Below are 27,621 nucleotides of genomic sequence, written 5' to 3'. Positions count from 1 at the left end.
TCAGGCATCAAGAACTCTGTGTAAGGTAGAAAACTATTTGCAAGAGACAACATATGCGAGAAGTCAAAGATGCCTATTGACTTGCATATGGCAAGTTCAGAGGGGTAACTGTTAATGTAAATAAAGGATATGGAGGAATGAGCTTTGAAAGAAAATTGTGAGTTTCATTTTAGATGTGTCTGAGGTGGTGGAAGAAAATGCAATTGAAAATACTGACCTAGTACTTGGAAATGCTTGGCAAGGACTTGGAAGAAGCCAGAGGACAGATTAGGTTGGAGAGTCAGACACAAGAGATCAAGTTTTGGGGAGTGAATGAAATACCTGGGAGAGAAAATATGGGCAAAAAGAACAGGGATCCAAAGATCTAACTTTGGAGAAATGCTAAGGGAAGAAGAATTTTGCAAAAGGAACAGTCAGAAAGAAACAAAGCAAGATGCCAAGGGGAGAAAAAGTATTAATTACAGCAAAAAGGTGAAGAAGAGTAAGAAAAGATTCATGGATTTAGTTTAATGGTTAAGTTTAATGAGGACCTCAAGTGTGCTAGTTCATTGAAATAAAGACAGAAGCACATTGATTGGTTACCTCCTACAAGAGCCCCAACCAGGGCCCAAACTGCAGGAGCCTGCAACCAAGATACGTGCCCTTGACTGGAATAGAACCTGGGACCCTTCGGTTCACAAGCCGACACTATCCACTGAGCCAAATAGGCTAGGGTGCATTGAGACTTTTTTAAAAAAAGTAATGGCGACTGATTATATTTCATCATCTATTGTTTATTACCCAGTCACACCTAGGTTATACGTGATGTGGTTGGCCTTAAGAATGGTTGACTCTAAGTTGCATGATTAATCAATGGCTAAATAGGTCCAAATCTGACCTGTTCAACTCATATTAGAATATAGCTTCCAGAGAAGTCACTAAATGTAACACCTTTAGAACATGTTGGGTGCATGCTCTGTGCTCACTGCCATGCTGTGACTCAGGGGCAGAGCTAGGTTTAAAACCTTGGTCTCCTAGGTTCAGGCCAATGTTTGCTCAATAACTACTGGCATTTTAGAGAGAAGGAATCCCCTCAAAAGTTGAGAGATTATCTACCCTCTATCCTTTGTATATCAAGGCAGGTAAGTAAAAAGATAAAATAGTTTCAGCTGCTTAAGTTATAGAAAAGATCCTATTTTAATTGATGATTTATTTAATGATCATATTATTAATAGCAATTATTTATATAACTTTCTACAAATGACATACTTAAAGAAGACTGGTTACGTATCTTCTATGTATGTAGAAAATCTAGAATTTATAAACTGAAAACTGAGTTATCTAAAAATAATGCAGCTTTGTAAAAATTATCAAGTTTTTGGTAAAATTACCGGTTTCCAAAGACCAGGTTTAATTATAGCCTGTTCTGCTTTATGGGGCTATTGATGCTTTCTTTCCTTAAAAATGATTAAGGAAAGGAGAAAGATAACATTGTTTCCCTTCTCAAAGAAAAAGGTTAGTTAGGCTATATTTAACTTTTTTCTCCCTTTAATGTAAAATTAGAATTCTGGAATTTAGAAACAAATGAGAACTGAAGAGTAACCTTTGCTTTTTTTTAAGTCTAAGTATTATTACTTGTTTCCATTTACTTTAGTCTGGAACAAGTAATTATAAATTAAGCTAGGAAAGCCAAACTAGGTAGTGAAAACTAAATCTAAGCTCTCTGCTGCCCTCTACAAGTGATAATGTGAAATGCAACTGACAACCTGCTTTTTTTCAACTTTGTTTTTAAGGATCTTATATAGAGGAATACATAAACAATCTTTTAGTCTATAGAGAAATATAGATGACAGTAAAATTTGTATTTTCAGCCCTTGTGTAGTTTTTTAAAAAGATTCCACAGGTTCACAATAAATACTTTAAGGACTTTTCCTAAATATAAAAAAACGATGTTCCACTTTGAAACTAGAGTTAAAGATACAAATAACTACTATGTATCTCACTAAAAATTGGTTAGTTAAAAATAGAATTTCAAATCTTACTTAAAAAAAGGAGCATTGAATGAAATATCAACAAAATAGAACTTGCAAGAAACCAGTGTTCCAAACTATCTACTAATGAGTTAAAACAATAACAACAAAGAAGCTGTGATAAAGTTATATATGGATTTGAGTTTTTAGAAATCATTTGGAATAAAAATCTGATTATTTCCAAGCTTTACTAAGGATTTGGTTTGGGAAACCATAATTCAGATAAATTAAATACTAAAAAAGACTAAAAAGAATAGATGACAGACTAAGAAGTTTGATATTATTGAAAACACGGTCTTTTTACAATGATAATACAAACAGCAAAGAAAATGGGGCAGTGGTGCTGGCTTTTAGTGATGACTTTTTATCCCAAGTACACAGGGTAACAATAATTTCCAGTAGAATGTAAAATCACGTATGTTTATGTAATAGAGTGTTGAGTGGGATTTCTCCTTAAAACTAAGCTAACGTCACTGTTCAACCTCTTATTTTCTTAGCCCACTTTTTACTTCAGTCAGTTCCTCCTCCAGCAGCTATCAGCTCCAGGACAACAGCTTGCCTCAGCTGCTTTTAAAAACCCTACAATGGCAATCCCTCACCAGGTAGCTTAGTTGGTTAGAGCATTGTCCCATTACACCAGTGTTGCCCCATACAGAGCACATGTAAGAATCAACCAATGAATATATAAATGAATGCATAAATAAATGATTTTTAAAAACAACACTATAAATGTCTTATTTCTGTACATGATCTGATTTGAAGCATACCTAAAAATACCCAATATTTCCATTTCTTTGAGAACAAGATTTAAAAATGTAATTGAAGCTGTTTTGCAAAAAGCCTGGCACTTAAAAACACATAATTCTTCTATAACAACATTATGTATATGTGTGCATGAGTGCAAGTGAGCGCACACACACCCATACACTGACTTGCTGGATTTGCTGAAATGTTGATGGGCAGACCTAAACAAATTTAAGTTTTAGAAAATACCTTGTCTTTAAAAAGCAACTGCCATCATTGAACATAATGTCAAACTATTTTTCAAAATCTTACTAAAAATGTATATCTTTTTCATAATGATCTTTAAAAAAGTTTCCTTAGCCCTAGCTGGTGCATTCAGTGGTTAGAACACTGGCCCAGGGACTGAAAATTGAGGGCTGGATTCTGGTCAAAGGCACATACCTCAGTTGCAGGCTGGATGCCTGGCTCTGGTCAGAGAGCATGCGGGAGGCTACCAATAGATGTGTCTCTTTCACAGCAATGTTCCTCTCTCTCCCCCTTCCCACTCTCTCTAAAAATCAATGGAAAAAATACCCGCAGATGAGGATTAACAAAAAAATAAAAAATAAAAAAGATTCCTTAAAACCAATATGGTTCCATAAAATTTGCCAAATGATAAAAACGTATTAAGTAATTCCAAAGATATCAAGCTTTTGGACTTAACTACAATTTTACACTAAAGGACATCATTATTTTTAAGTATGCACTGAGCTTTAGTTTTTCATAAGTCATACACTGAGAGCTCATGGATCGCATCTGACTTGTAGATGAGTTATCTGACTTACATATTAAAAAAAAATTTGACCCAATTTTTAAAATTCAGATCTCACATAAAATCCAGAACTTGATAGTCCTACATGCAGCTAGAGCGCAGTAGCAGCTTCCTCCTTAAGGAAGGGTATGGCACTCTCCTTTTCAGCGGTCCCTATCCTACTTCCTTTCTCTGCATATATTATAGGCTAGTCTCCTTAGACATTTGAATTTGTTACCACCAACATTGTTCTGAGGGAGGTCTTCTCATTCTTAATAAAGTAAAACAGAAAAAAGAGACTAGTATCTATAAGAGCCAATATCATTTAGTTTTACACTTAAAAAATGAAAAAAAGTACTTATTGTTATTATAGCAAAGAAATAAATGCTACTTGCATACCATTAAATGTTTTTTTTGACAGAGCAGTAAGGCTTACCTTCAGATCAAGGCTACTAAGGCTTACGACATCATCATCTTTTGATCTTCGTTTTCTTTTCTGTAAGACAAAGCAAATTACATTCTTATATTAAAAAAAATGCATGTTACTCCATTACACAAAGACTCCACACAACTAGAAAAATTACTTTAAAAATGAAGCCTTTGGCTGTATTCAGAAGAATATTTTTATGAGGGACGCTAATAAATTATCTCTGTTTTTGTACTGTTTGTTATGTACTGTTTAAATATTTAGTATTCCGGACTAAATTATCTCTTGTGAAGTGATTCTACTCTATTAAAAAACTTACGTAAAATTTTTGAGAACAGTACTCTTATGTAAGTCAAGGGCTGTTTGTACTCATTAGAGAAAAAGTAAATATATTTTATACATAAAGGCAGTAAGTTTCTTTAAAAAAATGAACACATTTATTCTATGGAAGAGAGGAAGTCTTCACTAGAAAAAAATAGGCTTTTCTCATGGTCCCAAGTAATCACCCACTTTGAGAAGAAAATGGTGTGAGAAGAATCACAATTGAGCAGGACAGGGACAATAGGGAAAAAGAAAAAGTCCAGACAGAAAAGGGGAAAATATCTAGAGCCGGAAAGTCCTAGAAGCAAGCCATTATGAAAATAAGAGGGAGCTCCCTGAAGTTAGAAAAACTATCTGAACTAAGCCTCTTTCTTAAAAGTTCAGGAAAGCTACGTTCACATTAAAATGAACAGAAAATCCTCCAAGTCAAATTCTACACAAAATAACTCTAAAAAGAGAGAGACTAAGGGACAGTAATAATCCTACAAGAAATGAAGGAACCTTAGAAGGGTATATTTAAAGAATCAGAGAAAAACTATAATGTACTACTTCAAATTAAGCTAAAAGACATGAAGAAAATGAAAAAAGACATGAAGAAACAATATAAATTAGGGAAAAAATGCAAAATGAGGTGACAGAATTTAAGAAATCTTAATTGATCCTAAAATTATATCCAGAAGATGCAGAAAAATATGAATAATAAGAACCTAACTTTGAAAAGCAAACTAAGCAAAAATCCTGCACATGTGTATCTTGTGAGAATGTGTATTTGTAAATAAGCATATGAAAAAAATATAGAGGGATATATAACGGTTTTGTTGACATGCGTTAGAGTGGAAGTTTGGCGATGAAAGGATGAATACAGAGAGAACAGGGCGAAAAGTACTGCAAAAGGATTGTACTGAGGGGAAAAAAGCAAATACTAGTACACAACCTAACTTATGCACTTATATGAAACTAGAAAACTAGAGGCCCAGTGAAATTCGTGCACTGGGGAGGGGGAGGAGAGAGCCCTCAGTCTGGATTCCGAGAGGGCACAGGTCAGGCTGAGGGACCCCACAGGTGCACAATTGGGGCTGGGGATGTGGGAGGTTGGCTAGACGGGGAGGGACCGGGATAGGGCTTCAGGGTGTGTCCAACCCATCTCACTCAGTCCCGATCAGCTGGACCCCAACAGCAAGCTAACCTACCTGTCAGAGCATCTGTTCCCATGTCAGAGACTTGTTGACTGTCTGCACATCATAGCAAGCAGTTGAGCAGCCTTAGCATATCATTAGCATATTACACTTTGATTGGTTGACCTGATGACTGGACGACTAGAGACTTAGCATATTAGGCTTTTAATGTATAGGATTGTACATGTATATAGGCATCCTATCTAATGAAGAGGGAATATGCAAATCGCCCATCATGCAATCACAAAGATGGCGGCACTCACAGCAGAGGTGGGGTTTCCATAACACAAGATGGCTGCACCCACAGTGGAAGCCAAATTCCTGTAATGAGCCTTAACGAGTAATCAGCAGGGACCTGAGGCTGCACCCCTTGCCCACCTGGGGGACTTCAGGCTGCATCCCCCACCCAGGCACCAGGTTAGGGGATCTGAGGCCACACCCTTCCTCTGGTGCCAGGCTGGGGGACCTGAGGCCATGCCCCCATGCGGTGGGGCTTGACAGGGGACCTCAAGGTTGCACCCCAACCTGGTACTGGGCTGTAGAACCTCAGGTTGCTCCCCCTGGGCTGGGGGATCTCAGGCCATGGCACCCACTTGGCAGGGCTTGACGGGGGATCTCTAGGTGCATCCCCTGCCCTGGCCCAGGCTGGGGAGCCCTCTGGCCACACCCTCCACCCTGGCGCTAGGCCAGGAGACCTCAGGCCATACCCCCCGCCCCAGCACTGGGCCAGGGGACTCAGGCTGCATTTCCCACCCTCACACTGGGCCAGGGTCCTCAAGCCACCTCCCCCACCCCAGCTCTGGGCCAGGGGACCTGAGGCTGCACTGGGGGACCTGAGGCTGAGCCCTCTGCCCAGTGTGCGCCAGGGGACCTAAGGCTGCGCTCCCCGCTCAGTGCCGGAGACTGAGGCTGCGTCCCCCACCCAGCGGGACTTGATGGGGGACCTGAGGCTGCACTGCTCCCCCCCACCTGTGGGGCTTGATGAGGGACCTGAGGCTGCGCCCCCTGTCTGGCACCAAGGCAGGGGACCTGAGGCTACGTCCCCCAATTGGCAGGGTCCCCCAACTGACAAAGGGGGGGCCGGGTCTGGATCTCACCCAATTGGGGGGTGGGGGTGGCAACTGGGTCTGGGTCGCACATGATTTTAAGGTGCAGCAGGTGGGCAGAGACTTGACTCTGGGACCCACGGTGCACCCCAGACTCTGAAAGGAGGAAGATTTTCATATATATTTTACTAATTTTCTTTCAACTCTGACACTTCTATTATAGAGAAAGGGCACAGCAATATTAAAATATTTCCTTTAATCAATCCTCTTTTAATGTGCACAAATTTTGTGCACTGGGCCACTAGTATATGTAAAAACATAGATGTACATATAAATATGTATGTATATAATGAAATTTAACAAATTTTAAAACATTCTACCATATTTTCTTTTCATTATTTTAAAGGTAAAATAATGTAATCATATTTATATATTGAATCCATCTAGAATTTTATATTTGTATGTGGTACAAGATAATATAACTAACATGTCAGTCCACCCGTGATATCATTTGTTGGTAGCACCATTTCTTCATAAGGCTTATGATACAGTTAAGCTCTCAAATATACATAGGTCAGTTTCTGGGTTGTCTGTTTTGTTCCATCCGATTATTTATCCATACCTGCACCCATATTATGCTGAGTAATTATAGTACTTTGGTAGTAATTCTTGATAACTAATACAGTAATTCATATGCTCCTCAACTCGTACAGTACATTCACTGTCCTGTGTCTTCTATTTTTCCATGTGAATTATAGAATGAAATTATACTCTAATGGGATTTCTATTAGAACTACACTCTGATTTTATTAATTTGGGAAAGAACCGACATCTTTATGCTATTGAATATTTCCTTGTTTGAATGTGGTATATCATCCTGTAATTAAACATCCTATGTTCTTCACTAAAGCTTTCCAATCTACATATATAAAAGGTTAATATGCAAAGTGTCCCCTCGGGAGTTTGATTGCTCGCTATGACAGGCGCTGACCACCAGAAGGCGGTGAAGAATGAAGGAAGGCCCTGACTAGCAGCCATGGAAGGCAGGCCCTGGCCAGCAGGCAAAAGGCCCTGATCGGCTCAGATCGCCTGCCAGGTCTAGGAACCCTTCCAGTGCATGAATTTTGTGCACCGGGCATCTAAAAAAAGTCTTAAAGATCTTTCATAGATTTCCTAGATTTAAAATTGTTTTTATTATAATAAATGCACCTTTAAAATTATATTTAACTGTTTACTGCTACTCTATAAACACTCTATTGATTTTTAAAAAATATATATATTTTATTTATTTTTTACAGAGAGGAAGAGAGAGGGATAGAAAGTTAGAAACATCGATGAGAGAGAATCATCGATCAGCTGCCTCTTGCACACCCCGTACTGGGGATGTGCCCGCAACCAAGGTACATGCCCTTGACCGGAATCAAACCTGGAACCTTTCAGTCCGCAGGCCGACGCTCTATCCACTGAGCTAAACCGGTTTCGGCTGTATTGATTTTTTAATATTAAGTTTATTGGGATGACATTGGTTAATAGGATCATATATGTTACAAATGTACATTTCTATGATATGAGATCTGTATATTGCACTGTGTGCACACCACCCAAAGTCAAACCCTCTCCTGTCACCGTTTATTAGGCTAATTCCAAGCCCATGAGTCATCCCACCACCCCCTTCTCTCTGGTAACAACCACACTCCTGTCTATGTCCATGAGTTTCAGATTTATATTCTACATATGAGTGAAATCACATGGTTCTTAGTTTTTCTGACTGACGTATTTCACTTAGCATAATATCTTCAAATACATCCACATGTTGCAAATGACAGTATTCTGTCTTATATTATGGCTGAGTAGTATTCCATCCATATAATAAAGAGCTAATATTATAATTAGATTGAATAGCCAAACGACTTTCCAAATGTCTTTTTGGACAACCTTCCAGACAAAGCCAGGGCTGTAAGGGTTAGCTGAGGATGTGAGGGGCTGCGAGAGCCAGCTGAGGCTGCAAGGGACTGAGAGGGCTGACAGAGGCTGTGAGTGGTTTCAAGGATTGACCGAGGCTGTGTGGGGGGGGTGAGGGCCAGCTGAGGCTGAGAGGGGATGCCGAGGCAGCCGTGACTGTGAGAGCTGAGCCTCTTGCATGAATTTCATGCATTGGGTCTCTAGTTATATATATTTACATCTTCTTTATCCAATCCTCTATCAAAAGGGACTTTGGTATCTCCATATATTAGCCACTATGAATAATGGTGCAATGTACATAGGGGTGTACATATCTTAGTGGATACATATTTTCAAATTTTTCAGGTAGATACCCAGGAGAGGGATTGCTGGGTCCTATGGTAATCCTATTCTTAATTTTTTGAGGAACTTCCATACTGTTTTCCAAAGTGGCTGTACCAGTCTACACTCCTACCAACAGTGAACGAGGGTTCCCTTTTCACTACCTCTCCATAATACTTACTACCTATTGCAGGCACAGTGCACGAAACTCATGCACGGGTGGGGTCCCTAGACCTGGTGGGCAATCAGGGCCGAATGGGGCCTTTCTTCCCCTGGCTGCTGGCCTGGGCCTTCATTCGTTCCATGCCGCCCCCTGTTGGTCAGTGCACATCATAGCAGGTGGTCGAACTCCCGAGGGGACAATTTGCATATTAGCCTTTTATTATATAGGATAGACTCTTGTTGATAATAGCCATTCTAACAGGTTTGAGGTGTTATCTCATTGTAGTTTTGATTTCCCTAATAGCTAGGGAAGTTGAACATCTTTTCATATATCTGTTGGCCATTTGTATGTATTCTTAGAGGATACTGATATCTTTTTTTAAAATATATTTTTATTAATTTCAAAGAGAAAGGGAGGAGAGATAGAAACATCAATGATGAGAATCACTGATTAGCTGTCTCCTGCATGCCCCCTACTGGGGATCAAGCATGCAACCCAGGAACTTTCAGTCCATAGGTTGACGCTCTACCCACTGAGAAAATCAGCTAGGGCATGATATATTTTGATAATGTTTATAGCCAGTAACCTTGCTTGAACTCTTATTAGTTCTAACAGCTGCTATTAATAATCTCTTGGATATTCTATGTAGACAATTATGTTTTCTCTAAGTAATGAAATCATACTGTCCTTTCTTTCTAATTTATATATCACTTGTTTTCCTATCTTACTGTGCTATGAGTACTCGTATAATGTTAAACAGATACAGTTATATTATAGTACACTTTTTTCCCCTAAATTTGAAAGATATATTTAAACATTTACCATTACCATTATGTATGTTGTTTGTGGAAAGTCTCAGACTAAGGAAGTTTTCTGTTCTATTATTGGTTTGCCAGGCATTTTATGGGTAATTTTATTTTTTCTCACTATTACTTTTCCTTCTGGTGTTTCCTTTGATCTATTTCATTGTTATTTTTCTAATCTCTTGAGGTAGGTGCTTAATTTTTATTCTTTTTAAAACATTAATATCTCAAGAAAAACAATTTTAAATATGATGTGACACACAACAAACACCAATTGCTCAAATAAATGATCTTACATATAGTAATATTACATGCAATACACATTAATATTTCAAGAATAAAATAATTTTAAGTATATTATCAAAACATAGTATGATATCACAAAGTTGTAGGAAATATTAAAAATCTGTAAGTAACAGGATTACTTCTATTATATTCCCCCACCTCTATTTTTGTTCATCAGTTTTTGTTGTTCATTATATTCCTCAAATGAATGAGATCATATGATATTTATCTTTCTCCAACTGGTTTATTTCGCTTAGCATGATGCTTTTAAAATATATTTTGTTGGATATGAGTACTGCCACTTTTTTTTTCTTTTTCATTTTCATGGAAAAATTTTTTTCCATCCCCTCAGTTTCATCCTATGTGTGTTTTGTCTTGAGGTGGGTCTCTTATAGACAGCATATAGTTGGGTCATGTTTTTGTGTCCATTCAGCTACCTTACACCTTTTGATTGGAGCATTTAATCCATTTACATTTAGGGTTACTAATTAGAGGAACTTATTTACAGCCATTTTAATTCTGTATTGATAGGTTTCTGTTTTTCTTCTCAGTAATCCTTTTAGCATTTCTTGTAATGTTGGCTTGTTGGTGATGAATTTCTTTAGCCTTTATCTGGCAAGGAAGCCTTTATTTAGCCATCTATTTTGAATGATAGCATTGCTGCATATAGTAATCTTGGTCTCAGATCCTGGCTTTCCATTACTTTGAATACCTTCATGCCATTCTCTTCTGGCCTGTAGAGTTTTAGAAGAGAAATCAGGTGTCAGACCTATGGGAACCCTTTGTAGATAACAGTTTTCTTTTCTCTCGCTGCCTTAAGATTCTCTCTTTGTCTTTAATTTTTTGGCATTTTAATTATGATGTGTCTGGGCATGAGTCTGTTTGGGTTCTTCTTGTTTGGGGTTCTCTGTGCCTCCTAAATTGTGTGACTTTTTCCTTTACCAGGTTAGAAAAGTTTTCTATTTAAACACATTCTCTAATCCTTTCTCCCTTTTTGTCTCTTCTGGCACACCTACTATTCTAACATTGTTACATTTCACATCTTCCCACAGCTCCCTTAAGCTGTCCTCTTGTTTTTCAATTGTTTTATTCTTTTTGGTTCTCTTAGTGATATTTCCAATTCTACTAATTTACTGATTTGATCCTCAGCTTCTCCTAATCTGCTGTGTATTTCTTCCAATGTGTTCTTTATTCATGTTATGCCATTCTTTATCTTACATTGTTCTTTCTTTCATAGTTACTATATCTTTTTTCATACTGTTGAGCATTTTCAACATCTTACTCTGAATTCTGTTTCAGATAAATTTCTTACCTCTGCCTCATTTATCTCTTCTGGAGAATTCACGAGTTCTTTCATTAGGGGGTTGTTTCTTTTTTTCCTCATTTTGTTTGTCTGTTTGAGTTTGTGACTATGTTTTATGTAGATCCTCCATACCTCTCAATTTCTAGTGCAGGCAGTGTTAAAAGCTGTTTCTGACTAAATGGATTAGGCAAAAACTCAAAACCTCCTTCTACAGAATAGGATTCCGATTTGAATTGCCCCTAGGCAATTGTTTTTAGATGTGGTGAGTTTTTTTTCAACAGGGTGGGGCAGTTGCTTCTGCCTGCAAGCTAATTGTTATTTTTAATCTCTTAAGTGGCGTTAGGGAAGGTGTTTCCCAATAGAGTGTGTCAAATATCTTCCCCCTCAAGGCAAGGCAAATGTCTGTGAGGAAAATGTCCTCCACTGTGTGAGTGAATGACTCAGCTTAGGAAACTTGGGGTGTCTGCCTTCTGAACTCGATCCCGAGTCCCCAGTCCTGGATTATTCTGTTATCATGGCGCCAGTCCACTCCCCCCTCCCTCTGCCAGAGCACAAGGTGAGTGGCTCCACAGGGAATTTTTGTGTGTTGGCTCTTAAAGAGGGTGCCCAAACTTTCAGCTGCCACTCCCTGGCAGACAGCACCCCACTGTTTTTCTCAGCTAGATGTTATGTTAGGACCCTCCTCAGTTTGGTGCTCTCTGCTGGGGAGCCCAATGTCCTGATTAGATCCCAGAATTCTCAGTGGCACCCCCCCCCCCCCCCCACACACACACACACACAGAGCTAAGATCTCTCTCTAGAACTTAATTTGCTGTCTGTGGGTGCCTAGCCAGCCCTTTCACACCTCCACCCCTCCTATCAGTCTCTATGCAGTCTCCATCTTCAGTCCTTGGGTATCAGGGTTCTCTCCTGTGAGTTTTCCATTGATTATTCGGAAAGCCTTTCTGTGTTTCAGTTGTAATTCCAGCTTGTTCTTGGGATAAAGTCTGAGCAGCATTCTCCTACTCTGCTGCCCTTTTTAATTTACCAATTTTTTTTCTTTTCTTAAGCTATGTATTTAAAAATTATAAATATGCTACGGCCATACCACCCTGAACGCGCGCGATCTCGTCTGAAAAATTATAAATATGCCTCTAATAATTCTTTAATGACATTCCACAAGTTTTAATATATAAACAATAAGATATTTCTTCTGTCATGGCAGACCTGTGCAAAAGTGTTTTCCATAGTGGAATGCACCCATTCTGGAGGATATGCAAGATATCTTCCCTGGGTGGGTAGGAGGGAAATGTTAGAACCTTTATTTTTATGTATTTCTTAATCCTTAAAAATATTTAATATACACATGATGAGTTAATCATTACTCACATTATATGGTTAAGAATAATGGTGATCTAATCAGAACCAACAAGAACTGAAATTATCATGGCTACCTGAAATATATTTTATATCCAGTATCATTAACTTCACCCTTAATGTGTATTGTGCTTTGAGATAATTAGCTAATAATGATGGTATATACAAAAATTATAAGTAAATATATCAGGGACATATGCTCAAACATTTTTTTCTGATAGGTTTGCAAATCAAGTTTAGAAACACTTCTAAACTTTTTCTGTTTAAGTGTATACTCATCAGATAGAAAGGGAAAATGATCAAGATGAAAGGAAATACAGAATTGCATGAAAATCAAAAGATACTTTCTGTGAATGCTTATCTGGCCAATTAATGTATATAATTAGTATAAGAGTACAGAAGTCTTGAACAGGAGTCCCCAACAGAAATAAAAATTAAAGACAAAGGAATAAAATACAAATTAAATATATACTGCTATATCCATCAGCATATAACTAAGCACACAAGTAAAGTTTTGCATGCTAGAAATAAAATCACTTTTGCTATTTCAAATAAATAAGAAAAGCATAAAAATTATGCTCTGTTTGTACATACTGTATTTAGGTGAGTACTAAGATGTAATGCATTTTTATTTACAAAAAGAATTAATTTTCTGGTGTCACTTTGCACAAAGTTAGATGTCTCTCATTCTATAGATAATGAAGAAGATCCTCTATATTAGGTGATTAATAATAGAAAGCAATTCATTCCTCATATCCTACATTTTTATATTTTTCAACCAAGAGAAAAGCTGCTAGAATATGTAACAAAAATAACTTCATGTTTCATAACATTCTCTTAACTTTAACACTGGTGGGAATAAGAGAAAGGATTACATAGAGTTAAAGATGAATGTTTCTTTCCAAAACACGTTTTATATTTAATGGAAATAAAAATTTATTTTAGTTTGTTAGCAGGAAATAATTAAATTAGGCTACTAAAGATGTAGAGAAAAATACAGACAACTGAGCTGTACATCAGACTGAAATTTATTTTATATGTACAATCCAGGAAATAATTCTATCTGATGTCTTGAGATAAGAACCTAAGTGTCTACTCACCAAAGTGAAATCCCAGTGGGATCCAGGTGTTAAAAATGTGAAGGAGCTACCTCTCCTAAGGGAATACCTGTTAACAGAAATTAAAACAATAAGTAAATTGAGAGTAATGTAAGCAAAATAAAGCACTAGACCACATGTGTCAAACACAAGGCCCGAGGGCCAAATCCAGCCCGCCAGGCCTTACAATGTGGCCCGCACCGGGCTGTCATCACTGCACTCCGCTGTCAGTTTATGACATTGTCAGTTTATGACTGTTCAGTAAACCATTCGGCCCTCGATTTAGGCTGGATTTTAGATTTTGGCCCCTTCTCTGATTGAGTTCGACACCCCTACACTAGACATATAAAAAACTAATTCTTTTCAGTTTCAAAACTGTTTAATGTAGCCTATTAGTCATTCAATCATAAGAAAAAAATCAGGACAGAGGTTTTAGTTACTTTTAGAATCATTACAAAATTGACAGAGCCTTTGTAACATTAGTGAATAGATTATTTAAAAAAAAAAAAATTACCAAACTGAGTTTATTTTAGGAACATATACCAGATCCAATTATATGGAATCTCTTTATATGTTACATTAATAGGTTAAATAAAAACTGTAAATGATGGGAAAATGTTTGATAAAATTTAACTCATGTTTAGTATTTTAAAAACAAGAATAAAAGGGTATTTTTTTCTAAAAATGTTTTTATTTTATATGTACATTTTTATTTATTTCAGTAAAAGGAAAGAAGAGAGAGAACCATCAATGATGAGACTCATTGATTGGGATGGGATGCCTACACATCCCCTACTGGAGATGGAGCCCATAATCCAGGCCTGTGCTCTGACTTGGAATTGAACTATGACCTCCTGGTTCATGGTTTGACAATCAACCAGGAGTGATGCTTATCCACTGAGCCACATGGTCTGGGCTGAAAGGGTATTCTTAACATCTGTATAATAAAAGCCTAAGTGATGGCTAAGGTGGAATGACCAGTAGCTATAATGTGCACTGACATCCTTAATACTAGAGGCCCGGTGCACAAAATTCATGTGGGGGGGGTGGGGGAGAGGAAGTAGAGGGTCCCTCAGCCCAGCCTGTATCCTCTCCAATCTGGGAGCCCCTCAGGGCGATGGACCTAAACTGGCAATCAGACATCTCACAATCCTGGATTGCTGGCTCTTAATTGCTCACCTGCCTGGTCACCCTGAATTGCCCCCCCCTGCCCCGCCCTCACTGGCCTGATTGCCCCTCACTGCCCCTGGGTGTCAGCTTGATCGCCCCTAACTGCCCCCCTGCCAGCCTGGTCGCCCTTCACTGCCCCCCCCCCCCCCCCGGCCAGCCTAATCGCCACCCCCAACTGCTCCCCCTGCCAGCTTGGTTCCCCCCAACTGCATGCCCCTTGTTGGCCTGGTTGCCCCTAACTGCTCCCATTTGCCAGCCTAGTTGACCCTTACAGCCCCCCTGCTGGCCTGGTCACCCCGTTCAGACTGCTGTTCAATCATTTGGTCGTCCCTCACTAACCCCCCTGCCGGCCTGGTAGCCCCGTGCAGCCTGCTTGTTCAGTCATTTGGTCATCCCTCACTAACCCCCTGTCAGCCTGCCATAGGCCGCCATCTTGTGAGGGTTAATTTGCATATTACCACTTTATAATATAGGATAAACCTCAATATTTATAAAACATGGAGAAAAATCTCTAAACTAGAACAAGAAATAAAAATAGTTAATAAACTATAGTTGTTATCAATCATTTCAGATGTAAATAGTTTTTTTTCTCCTTTGTGGAAATAAAGATGAACCAAATGAGAAAAGTAAAGGTTATCACTTATATTTGGCAGACTCAAAAGCAGGCTGAGGAGGGAAAGTTTTAGAGTAGAAAAAAAGAGACAGTTTTAGATCTGCCCTGATTGGAGGCTACTGGCAGGCTAACTAGGAGTAGGCATCCTATATGATTTATTGGGGTATAATTGGGCTTGTTTTATCTGGTTTTTCTAAATTAGAAGGGAGTACAAAAATTAGGGAAGCTGGCAGGTATTGGTCAAATCCTGGTCACTTGGGGCCAAATGTTATTAAAGTTACTGTTTGGCTTCTTGGATTACCAACCAGTCCATTCTCCAATTTTATATTTCAAATCTCATCCTTGATCCTCAAGTTCTTTGTTTACTGTAAGTTACAGAAACACAACAGATGGCTATTTTTTCCTACAATAATTTATGTTTAAATAAAATACAGGCTCTTGTATTTTTGAAGCTAAATATAAAGAAGTTTGTTTATATTTTGATAAGGAACACAAGGGAAAATGACAAGAGAAAGAGGATGTCAAAACAGCTTTGCCGAAGAATTAATACTTAAGTAATACAAAAGATGCATCAAAGAGAAACAGCAATTAACACAGCATACAAGAACCAGGAAAGCTCTTTTTAAAAAAAAATATATTTTATTGATTTTTGTACAGAGAGGAAGGGAGAGAGAGAGTTAGAAACACCAACGAGAGAGAGTCATCGATCAGCTGCCTCTTGCACACCCCCTACTGGAGATACACCTGCAACCAAGGTACATGCTCTTGACCGGAATCGAACCCAGGGCCCTTCAGTCCCCAAGCCAACGCTCTATCCATTGAGCCAAACCGGTCCCGGCAGGAAAGCTCTTTGGGCAAATGGAGTAGCACATGTTAAGAAGGATTGAAATAAATTATATTCAGGACTCTACAATTAGTTCCTTATGTTTGAGAATCAAAAGAAATAAGGAAGGGGTAGATCATAATAAAAGGCCTTACATACACTCCTTAAAGAGTATAAACTTGATCTTAAGCATGTATGGCAGCTACTAGCTATTGAATTCTAAGTAAGAGAAGCATGGATTAGAAGTCTTGGTCAGAAAGACCAGTTAGGAGGTAACTCCAATACTGCTTACAGTAGATAGTAAGGAGCTGAGGCAATAGCAGCAAGGTTTAGAAATGAAGCAAATTAAAAAGGGTTCAATGACAAAATGGATAGATTTTTTCCCCCCTAGTTATGCCTGTTGTTACTACCAAGGTTTCTGGCATAGTGAAATATGATGCTACTAATAATTAGAAATAGATGCAGAAAGATCTTAAAGTATTTAAAGCAAACATTTCCTAAATAGTTATTTGGGGAAGGCTTATTAAGTAATAATAATAAAAAAAATCAACCAGGTAAATTTAAAATATCAAAAGGTCTTTATTGAACTATTCATGTATCAGGCAGCACCTCACCTAGCAAACAGAAAGGAGCTCTAAAGGGCTGTACAAAATACAAGTTTTTAAAGGCAGAAAGGGGTTTTGAAAAGAACACTATTAATAAAGAATACATTTTTTCAGGCAAGGCTTTTCTTCTGAGGGAATGGAAGGGACCTATAGGCAGATTATCTCATTAGTACTGGTCAGGTAATTCCATGTGGACTGGTTAAAGGATACATTCCTGGGAAGTGAAACTACAATTAGGTTAAGTAGGAAATCTTGGTCTGCTGAGGTGGGGCTTGGCACAAGTGACTCCATTTTGGGTCTGTTGTTTCTCTTTAACAGATTAAAACACAGTAAAGTTTTTAATACTCTTTTAAAATATGTTTTTATTTCAGAGATATGAAAAGAGATAGAAACATCAATAAGAGAGAAACAGTAACTGGCTGCCTCCTACAAACTTGCTATTGGGGATCAAGCCTGCAACCTTGGCACGCGCCCTGACCAAGAATGGAACTGGTGACCTCCTGGTCCATGGAATATCACTCAACCAACTAAACCACATTGGGCAAGTCTTCTAATACTCTTGGAGCTTATTATTATTATTATTATTATTATTTCTTTAAGGAGAACAAGATAACTTAAGAAAATGATTTTGCCACTGCAGAGAAGTAAAGCCACAATGAAGAAAACAGTCTGATTTTTTGATAAACAAGGTGTTTAACAAAAAAAGACATATGAAATACACTTGAGTAGCCAGATTATCATCTCTGAACACATAATTATTTGGCCATTCAGTGTGTGTCTGTGTGTGTGTGAATTAGAGGCCCAGTGCATGAATTCGGGTGTGAGTGGGGTCCGGCCAGCCTGGCCAGGGGGAGGGGACATGGGCGGTTCACTGGCCTGCCTGCTGGTTGAACTCCTGGTCGAGAGAGGACAATTTGCATATTAATCTTTTATTATATAGGATATACACTGAGTTGCCAGATTATTATGCGTTCAGAGATCATAATAATCTGGCCACTCTGAGTACATTATAAGCCTTATGACTAAATGCTATCCTATATAATGAAAGGCTAGTATGTAAATGACCAAATGGTGGAATGACCAGTCACCATGATGCTCACTGACCACCAGGAGGCAGACACTCAATGCAGGAGCTGTCCCCTGGTGGTCAGTGTGCTCCCACAGGGGGAGCGCCACTCAGCCAGAAGCTGGGTTCACGAATGGTGAGCAAGGCGGCAGTGGTGGGAGCCTCTCCTGCCTCCTTGGGATGTCAGACATCCCCCAAGAGCTCCCAGACTGCAAGAGGGTGCAGGCCAGGCTGAGAGTTGCACTCCAAGTGCACAAATTTTGTGCACTGGGCCTCTACCATAGGTATAATATTACAAACAAACTAGAGGCCCCGTGCACAGATTTTGGGGTGCATGGTGGGGGGTTTCCCTTAGCCCAGCCAACACCCTCTCCAATCTGGGACATCCCTCTCACAATCCAGGACTGCTGGCTCCCAAATGCTTGCCTGCCTGCCTTTCTGAGTGCCCCTAACTGCTTCTATCTGCCAGCCTGATCACCCCTAAACCACTCCCCTGCCAGCCTAACTGCTCCCCTGCTGACCTGATTGCCCCTAACTGCCCTCCCCTGCCGGCCATCTTTAACCACATGGAGGCAGCCATCTTGTTTGTTGGAGCGATGGTAAGTTTGCAAATTATCTCTTTATTATATAGGATGCTACAAGATTATAAGAAAAACAGAACCTTCATACTATGACTTACCATATATCACACTAGGTTAAAAACAATGCGATAGGTAAGTGCTACCGTGTTTCCCCCAAAATAAGACATCTTCTGAAAATAAGACCTATTTACAAGTTTCCTTCTGAGTGAAATATAACGCATCCCCTGAAAATAAGGCCCTCCCTAGGCTAAACATGAGAGATTTGGTCCACTGATTCTGAAAGAAATGGAGTCACAAGAAATTCACCAGGAAATTCAGGAATTGGATTGTTATGATGATGTTCCAGAAGATGATGACATGATTGTCATTGAATAAATGAGTAAATTCTTGATACTGTAGGATTCACAGTTTGTCTGGTTTGTGTTGACAACTACCATACTACCGTACCATATACAGGTAATAAATTTCCTTTATTTTCATTTAACAATAAATGTGTACCGTATTCTTCTTCATGGAAAAATAAGACATCCCCTGAAAATAAGACCTAGCGCATCTTTGGGAGCAAAAATTAAACCCTTTGCACTCCGAACCATTCTGGACATTGGCTACCAGCTACTCTCGACGCTACTTTGCGGCGGAAACGTGCATTTACAGACCCTCGTATTATTTAGTAGTATATTTTTGGAACCAAGTAACGTATTATAATGATATTGGACTTATATGAATTGGGTGACATCGAGGAATGTATATTTGCAAAAAAACCCCAATATTTTATTGTTTATAATTTTGTACAGTATGATAAGTTCTGAAACACTCCCCAATATGCATTGCAGGCTGATTAGTGCATGTTTGACAGTAATAAGTGGTTTGATGCCTGTCTCAAAAAGTTGCGTGGAAATAACTCAATTCCCCGTAATCACTAATAAAGTGCAATGTCCCCTGAGAGGGGACATCCGAGTGATATGCTAGAATTCCGATGTCCCCTGAGAGGGGACAGCGGAGTGCAAAAGGTTAATACGTATAAGACACTGTCTTATTTCAGGGAAACAGGGTATTATATACCACATGACTGAAAACAGCCTTCAGTGGGAATCGGATTGAGAAGCAGCAATTATGACTTCTCAGATTATTTTTAATCTAATACAAATATTTATTCCAAAGTAGTAATCATAGTGGCACTTAAAATATTCAATAAACACTGCCATTGAGATATAAGACAAGTGTTAAGGAGAACACAAAACCAAAGCTATTTTTTCTCTATTCACTAGAATCGAATGTACTGACATCAGAATAAATTTGATGTCTGAAGGCTGAAAAGAAAAATACCTTTTAGGAGTTTTAAATAGGTTAACAAACTGGAAAAATATTTCCAACTGGATGGCATTTTTTCCCCAGCACTAGCTATAATCAGCTTTATGGTAATGCTATTTTCCCCCCATTTCAATAACAAGTATCTATTTATTTTGAATACCCATGGAAAAAAGTAACCCAAAACACAAATTTTGCCCAGAAAGTATGGGAGACAGTGCCAACTTTGAAAAATCATTGGAAGACACAGTCATTTTTCACAGGAATCAGACTCAAAATATAATAGCTATTTTAAATCCTTGTGGGAAAATTTCCCCCCCCACAAAGCCAAAAGATTGAAACTGTCCTTTTTTAGAAGACACCCAATATAATCCATTTAGAGGGAAGTTTAAAAGATAAAATAGTAAGTGACGATGTTTCATCTTATCAATAATTTTTGTCTCATCCCCTTTTTTATACGTCCAAGTAATTATAACATTAAGGCATAAAATAAATAATACATTAAGGAATTGGCTTGGTATATGAAGTTAGGTTTCCTAGTAAGTCCATTGTGATGCTGAGACCGGTTTGGCTCAATGGATAGAGCATCAGCTTGGGGACTGAAGGGTCCTGGGTTGGATTCCGGTCAAGGGCATGTACCTTGGATTCGGGCATATCCCAGTAGGGGGTGTGCAAGAGGCAGCTGATCGATGACTCATAAGTCCATTGTGATTATTTCTTTGCCTCTAATCTACTTCCTTTCATTATTTGGTGTGTTTTGAACAATGTATATTATTTTTGCATTACGATGTTTCAACAAAGCATAATTACAATGATAAAGTTGATGTTCAAAAAGAGAATCATTCTGTTATTTCATCTTTAAACCAAATTATATTTTCAGATATTATGATTTGTGTCACTGTACTCCCTGTGGTGGAAGATAATTAACTGAATTGGAATTATAAATGGCAGAAAAGTAGCTCAACAAATGATTTTCATAAAATATACCAGACAATATAAGTGAGGAAACTCTTCCAATTTAAAAGGAAAACAAACTACAAAAACATAAAGTTACTGGCTTAAAATAAGGTAAATATTTAGTGGTTTACAATGAAAAACAACCAAAATGATTTAGAGAAGTAGTTTTTAAACAGCAAGCAAAATAGAAGGACTAATAATGGGAATATAGCATAGCAGGCAATTGAAATTGACAAGAAGACAGACTTGAGGCACAGGGACACCTAAAATATGACGAAGTGTAATTGAAAATTGTTTGGGACACATCCAGATCTGTTAAGAAAAATTACTTCCTATGTGAAAATAAGAAATGCAGCTGCTCAGCTAAAGAAGTTGCTCCCACACACCAGCAAGTACAACTCAAATAAATGCCTCAGCTTAATTACAAACTATCACTTGTAACCTGAAAATAGCTAAAGTTAAAAACAACCTATAAATGCTCAGGTACCATTAATGTACAAATAATTATGTAAACTATGCTCTATAGTTAACACTTGTTGATTTGGGGGAGAGGGCACACTGAACTATTCAGTTCTCAAATTCTTTGCAAATTAGATGAAAGAGAAAAGACAATTATCACCGAAACAGTTCATTTGTTTAAATAGAATATCTGATGTATTTGATACTACTCTTTTGACTCTTCTCACCTTTGCTATTAAGGAACTGTCTCTTTTCCCACTTCATAAAGATTTTGGAGGAGCTGATAATCATGTCCAGGGGTCCTCAAACTTTTTAAAGTGGGGGCCAGATCACGGTCCCTCAGAGAGCTGGAGGGCCGGACTATATGAACTACTAATTCCTACTGTAACACCTCGGCTGCGCTCACTGCCCAAAAAACCTGGCGGGCCGGATCAGACTCCTCTGCGGGCCGCATGTGGCCCGCGGGCCGTAGTTTGAAGACCCCTGATACACTATATATCCAATCACATGGGTTTCTCATCTGAGAGTTCCAAATAACAGATACATCTTAGAAAATCTCTAGTACAGAACACAGCTGAGCATCTACCAGTAGACACCAGGACACACACATTCCAAACATAACATTAGTGTTTTTGTATTACACAATTTTAACATACTGATCAGATTGCCTTGCCCAAATTGCCTTGCATCAAATTCAGGAGCGAGGGTACAGAGAATAAGGACAGCAGCAAGTTAACAGTGAGGGAAGAGAAAAATACCTAAAAAGCGCACATCATTAAAAATCTAGTAGCCTTTTATCACCTCACACTTGCTAAAATGACTATCATCAATAAATCAACAAAAAGCAAGTGCTGGAGAAGATGTGGAGAAAAGGGAACCCTAGTACACTGCTGGTAGAAATGCAAACTGGTGCAGCCATTATGGAAAACTATGGAGTTTCCTCAAAAAATTAAAAATGAAATTGCCATTTGACCCAGTGATTACGCTTCATTTAGAAAGATATATTCTTAGAAATATATCCTAAGAATCCCAAAATACCAATCAGAAATAATACCGTATATGCATTCCTATGTTCATAGCAGCGTTCTTTGCAACTAGAGGCCTCGTACTACATGAAATTCGTGCACATTTAGGGTCCCTAGGCCTGACTAGCCACCAGGGCCAATCTGAGGGATGACTGATGGGGTGATCGGGGCCCCCTGCTCGCACTCTCCTTGGCCAGTCTGACATTGCCCACTCTTGGCCCCACCCCCGGGTCACCTCCCTCTGCGGGGTGACTGGCGGGGCAATAGGAGGGCCCCCCCCCCCCCCCCCCCACTGGCACCTGCTTTGGCTGGCCTGAGGCCCGCGGACTGGGGGCAACTTCTGCATTGAGCATCTGCCTCTGTTAGTCAGTGAGCATGATAGTGACTGGTTGTTCCGCCAATCATTCTGCAGGTCTATTTGCATATCAGGCTTTTATTATATAGTATTAGAGGCCCGGTGCACGAAATTTGTGCACGGGGATTCCTTAGCCCAACCTGTACCCTCTACAATCCAGGAACTCTCAGGGGATGGCCTACTGATGGCTTAGGCCTACTCCCTGTGGTTCTCTGCTCTCTGTAGGGCCTGGGGATTTCGCTGAAGCCATGGAGATGAAGTCCCTATGCCCTGCTATCTGCTGTAGGGCTTGACGGGGACCTCAAGCACTCCCCACCGTTCTCTGCCTGCTGGGCCTGGGGGTGCTTCTGCCACTGCCATGCTAAGGAAGCCCCCATTCCCTGATGTCCAGGTTCTGTCTGTCAGGCCTGTGTCTTTCCCACTGCCACCTCGCTAAGGAAGTCCCCAAGCCCTGCTGTTGGGGCTCTGTCTGCCATGTCTGGGGGCAGATCCAGCCTCGCTGCTTGGTCCCCACAAACCCCAGTGGGGCTGACAGCCCAGACACTGAAGCAGCAGTGGACAGGCCAGACACTCCAGTAACGAACGGGGCAGGGGGTATTGGGCCCATCTTGTGGCTATGGGGGTTGCCATTTCGTCATGAAGTGATGGTTAATATGCATATTAATCTATTATTATTTAGGATAGCTAAGATCTGGAAACAGCAGCAAGTGCCCATCAGTAGATGAGTGGACAAAAAAGCTGTTGTCCATTTACTAGGTGTACCAATTAATAATGCAGACTTTTTTCAATAGACGGAGTTACTATCCTATCTAATAAAGAGGGAATATGCTAATTGACCATCACAAAGATCGCTGCACCCACAGCTGAAGCCAAGTTTCCTTAAGGAGCCTTAACGAGCAATCAGCAAGGACCAGAGGCTATTCCCTCCCTCACCTTTGTGGGAATTGACAGGGGACCTCAGGCCATGCCCCCCTGCCCTGGGTCAGGCTGGGGGACTTCAGGCGGCACCTCCTGTCTTGGCACCAGGCCAGGGGACCTCAGGCCATGGTCCCTACCCTGCGGGGCTTGACAGGGACCTCAGGCTGTGCCACTCATCAGATGGGACTAGACAGGGAATTTCAGGCCACACCCCCAACCCCGGCACCAGGCCCAGAGACCTCAGGTCGTGCTCTCCACCCAGAAGGGCTTGACAGGGGGGGTCTCAAGGTGCGCCCCCAGTGCTGGGTTGGGGGAACTCAGGCCACATTCCCCACCTAGCGGGGCTTAATGGGGGACCTGAGGCTGCGCCCTCCTGCCAGGGGGGCTTGAAAGGGAACCTGAGGCTGTGCCCCCTTCCCGGTGCTGGGTCAGGGGACATGAGGCTGTGCACCCCCACCTGGCAGGGCTTGATAGGGGACCTCAGGCCATGACTCCCACCCAGCAGGGCTTGACAGGGACCTCAGGCCATGCTCCCCACCCAGTGGGCTTGATGAGGGACTGCAAGGGGCATCCCCAGTGCTGAGTCGGGGGTGTGCAAGAGGCAGCTGATCGATGTCTCTCTCTTATCGATGTTTCTGACTCTCTATTCCTCTCTGTAAAAAAATCAATAAAATATATTTAAAAAAAAGAAGAAGAAAACATGCTCAAAGTCACTGATCATCAGAGAGATGCAAATTAACAATGAGATATCACCTCACACCTGACAGAGTAGCTACCAGCAACAAATCAATAAATGACAAGGGCTGGCAAGGATGTGGAGAAAAGGGAACCCTAGTACACTGCTGGCGGGAATGCAGACTGGTACAGCCATTATGGAAAACAGTATGGCGTTTCCTCAAAAAATTAAATATGGATCTGCCATTTGACCCAGTGATCCCACTTCTAGGAATATATTCTAAGAATCTCGAAACACCAATCAGAAAAAATGTATACACCCCTATGCTCATAGCAGCACAATTTACAATAGCTTAAGGTCTGGAAACAACCCATCAGAGTGGATAAAAAAAGCTGTGGAACATTTATAGCATGGAATACCATGCAGCAGTAAAAAAGAAGACTATCTTACCCTTTGAGACAACATGGAGGGACCTGGAGAGTATCATGCTAAGTGAAATAAGTCAGAGAAAGACAAGTGTCACATGATCTCACTCATAAGGGGAATCTAACAAAATAAACTGATGAACAGAATGGACCCAGAGACATGGAAGCATGGAACAGAGTGCGGAATCTCGGAGGGAAGGTGGGGGAGGGGGCGAGGAGCGGAATTTGTATTCATATATGCATAACCCATGGAAAAAGACAATAGGGAGGTTAAAGCCTGGGGTGAGGGGTGGGGGTGGGCCGCAGAGGGTCAGTGGGGGGAAATGAAGGAACATATGTAATACTTGCAACAATAAAGATGAAAAAAAAGTTAATGTGACCATTCTTTTATTTTTAGCAACTAATACTATAAATAGTAATAATAATGACAGTCGTGGCTTATCAAGAACTGGCTCATTTGTTTAAAATAGGTTTTGAAAAAAACGATCTACTCCCAAAATTAAATTCCTTTAAGGAAACAATAACCCTCAGATCTGAGTTTATACAACAGCCAGCTTGCCTTGAGAGTTCCTTTAATCTTGGCTAGCCAATCTACAAATTTATTGATTTTACTGAGGAGAAAAAAAAATTCAAAGAGTAAGTCCTATCACTATTGGTATATTAAGATGACAGTATTATCTTTCTACCAATGGAGAGCATTACTCTCAGTCCATTTACAAGGAAAATACTACCGGTATAAAACTCTTAAAATGATCAGTATGTACTTATATTCCTGCTATACAGTGATATGCAACGTCCAATGGATTTTCCTAAAGTCCATTGGGCAAAAGTAGATGAAAATGCTACTTATATTCAATATTTATAGTATCTGCGAAGAAGAGCTCCTTAATTGTAGCTGTGTGAGTGAAAAAAATTGTTTCACTGGTTATGATTACTAGTAGACCTCTTTAGAGACTCCCAGTGGTGGGAGCAAACACTATTAAATTAGGAGTTAGGAAACACAGGACAAAATATTCCCAGTACCCATCTGTGGAATCTCATTGAGCTTCAAAAAGCCTAATATATATTAAAAAAAAAATTGTACTAATTTTTTTGTACTAATTTTTAAGGCTTTCTCTTTCAATACCAAAATGGGATAAAAATCAATGATTTCCGTTTGTTTAGGAATAGCAAAGAACCTGTTGAATGCTTATTATGGACCAAACACTATTCTAAGCATTTGAGATGCCTGTATGAGTTTATAGGCTTTAACTCACAATCCCCAGGTGGATAGCACCACTAGCCTCGCTTCATAAATGGAGAAGCGGGGGCCGTGCACTGACTAACTTGGTCAAAGCCTCCAAGTAGTGGGTGACAGAACCAGGACTCACCTCCAGGGAGCGTGGCTTTGGCTTTATTCAATGGCCCCGGCCGTGTGAGAAGTCACCGCGCTCAGGTCACATCCTCTCCCCCCACCCCGCGGGCTCAGGGCAGTTTGGGTCTCCTTCCGAGCGGCCCCCATTCCGGCAGCTCCCGGGCAGGCGAGGGAGCCGCGGCCGGGCCAGGCCCGCCTTCCGCGGGAGGAGGCCAGCGACCTGCCCGCCGGAAGGAAGTGGAGGAGGACGACCAGCCCGCCAGCCCGCCAGCCCGCCACGCCGGCCACCTACCACCTACCACCCTCCCGGGACTCGGACCAGCTGCCCGGACCCCGCGCTCACCTGCGGTCCGGCTCCGGCCTGGGGGTGTCAGGTGAAGGCCCCGCGGCGCCGCCCGCGCCGAGCTCGGGAGTCCGGCGGCTTCGTCTCCGCGGCTGGGGTGGCTTCTGGGCCGCCAGCGCGGGCTCCATGGCGCGCAGGGGGATGGGGCAGTGGCCGGGTGCCCGGGAAGTCCGCCGGGACGGGCGCCGTGCCCAACCGCTTCGGTCCTGAGAGAAGTTTCTGTCAGGAATGAATCGCAGCCGCCACCGTCGCCAAGTTCCGGGGTTTGAAAATGGTGACCGCCCGGCGCCAGCCAATCGTGGGACAGCTGGCCGTTGCTAGGAAACGTGAATCCCGCCCCTCGCCCGCTCCCTTTCGCTCCCTCCCACCCTCCCTTCCGGGCGCCTTAGTAGCGGGAAAGGGAAGATGGTTGGAAGGAACAGCCCTACAGATTAGTTGGGTGGTCTTGGATTATATTCTATTCCCGAATTCCAAGGCCCAATACCTATTTCAGTGTTTATTAGGACTTTCACCGAAGGCGAAGGCACAAGAAAGGTTGAAAATAATTACCTAAATTGATTTTTTGGGGGGCGGGTGTCAGGTACGCTAAATTATTCATGTAAAATAACACCCCAATTAACCAAAGATAATGGGAAGTATTCTTAGGGCTGTCTCTAGGAAACCATTAAAATCAAATTATGAACCCTCCTGTCTCCCAGAGCGGAAGAGACAATCTCTGTTCAGCCAGAGAGTGAAGGAGGCAGCAAAAGGCAGAACATCAAAATAAGGACCTTTTTTCAAATAAAAAAGACAATTGTTAAGTAGCACATTGTTTCCTATTTTAAATATTGGTTTTTTAATTGTCCAATGCCTTAAATTAACCTCTCCTTTGATTCCGTTTCTGGGAATCTATCCTAGGAAATAAAACTACATATACATTGAAGGGTGGCCGAATATGTCATCCAAAATATGCTACTTGGACATTAAGATTAATTTTGAGCTACAGGCACTTGAAGAACACCAAGTACAAGCAAGAAGAGTACTCTCACCTTCCCCTTACTTCCTGAAAGTGGGAGATAAAACTCCCAGGTGAAAGCTGCCTTCCCTATACTAGGAGGATAGGAGGAGAGAAACATTGTCATCAGAGATGTGATAGAGTGAA

General features: G+C 40.6%; 1 protein-coding gene across 1 annotated transcript in view; it reads right to left on the bottom strand.

Annotated features, from left to right (window-relative positions):
* NET1 (neuroepithelial cell transforming 1) overlaps positions 1-26,764 on the bottom strand; it is a 41,517-nt gene extending 14,753 nt beyond the window's left edge. Inside the window, exons 1-3 of the mRNA XM_084868466.1 lie at positions 26,481-26,764; positions 13,806-13,872; positions 3,980-4,039 (exon numbers count right to left, since the gene is read on the bottom strand). Of these exons, the coding sequence (XP_084724592.1) occupies positions 3,980-4,039; positions 13,806-13,872; positions 26,481-26,608 (255 nt within the window). The 5' untranslated portion in view covers positions 26,609-26,764. The remainder of the gene's footprint in view (positions 1-3,979; positions 4,040-13,805; positions 13,873-26,480) is intronic.
* Positions 26,765-27,621: the final 857 nt, after the last annotated feature.

The sequence above is a fragment of the Pipistrellus hanaki genome, assembly GCF_964339955.1.
Source record: "Pipistrellus hanaki genome assembly, chromosome: 1".
NCBI lineage: Eukaryota > Metazoa > Chordata > Mammalia > Chiroptera > Vespertilionidae > Pipistrellus > Pipistrellus hanaki.
This window is presented reverse-complemented; position numbering and strand designations above follow the sequence as displayed.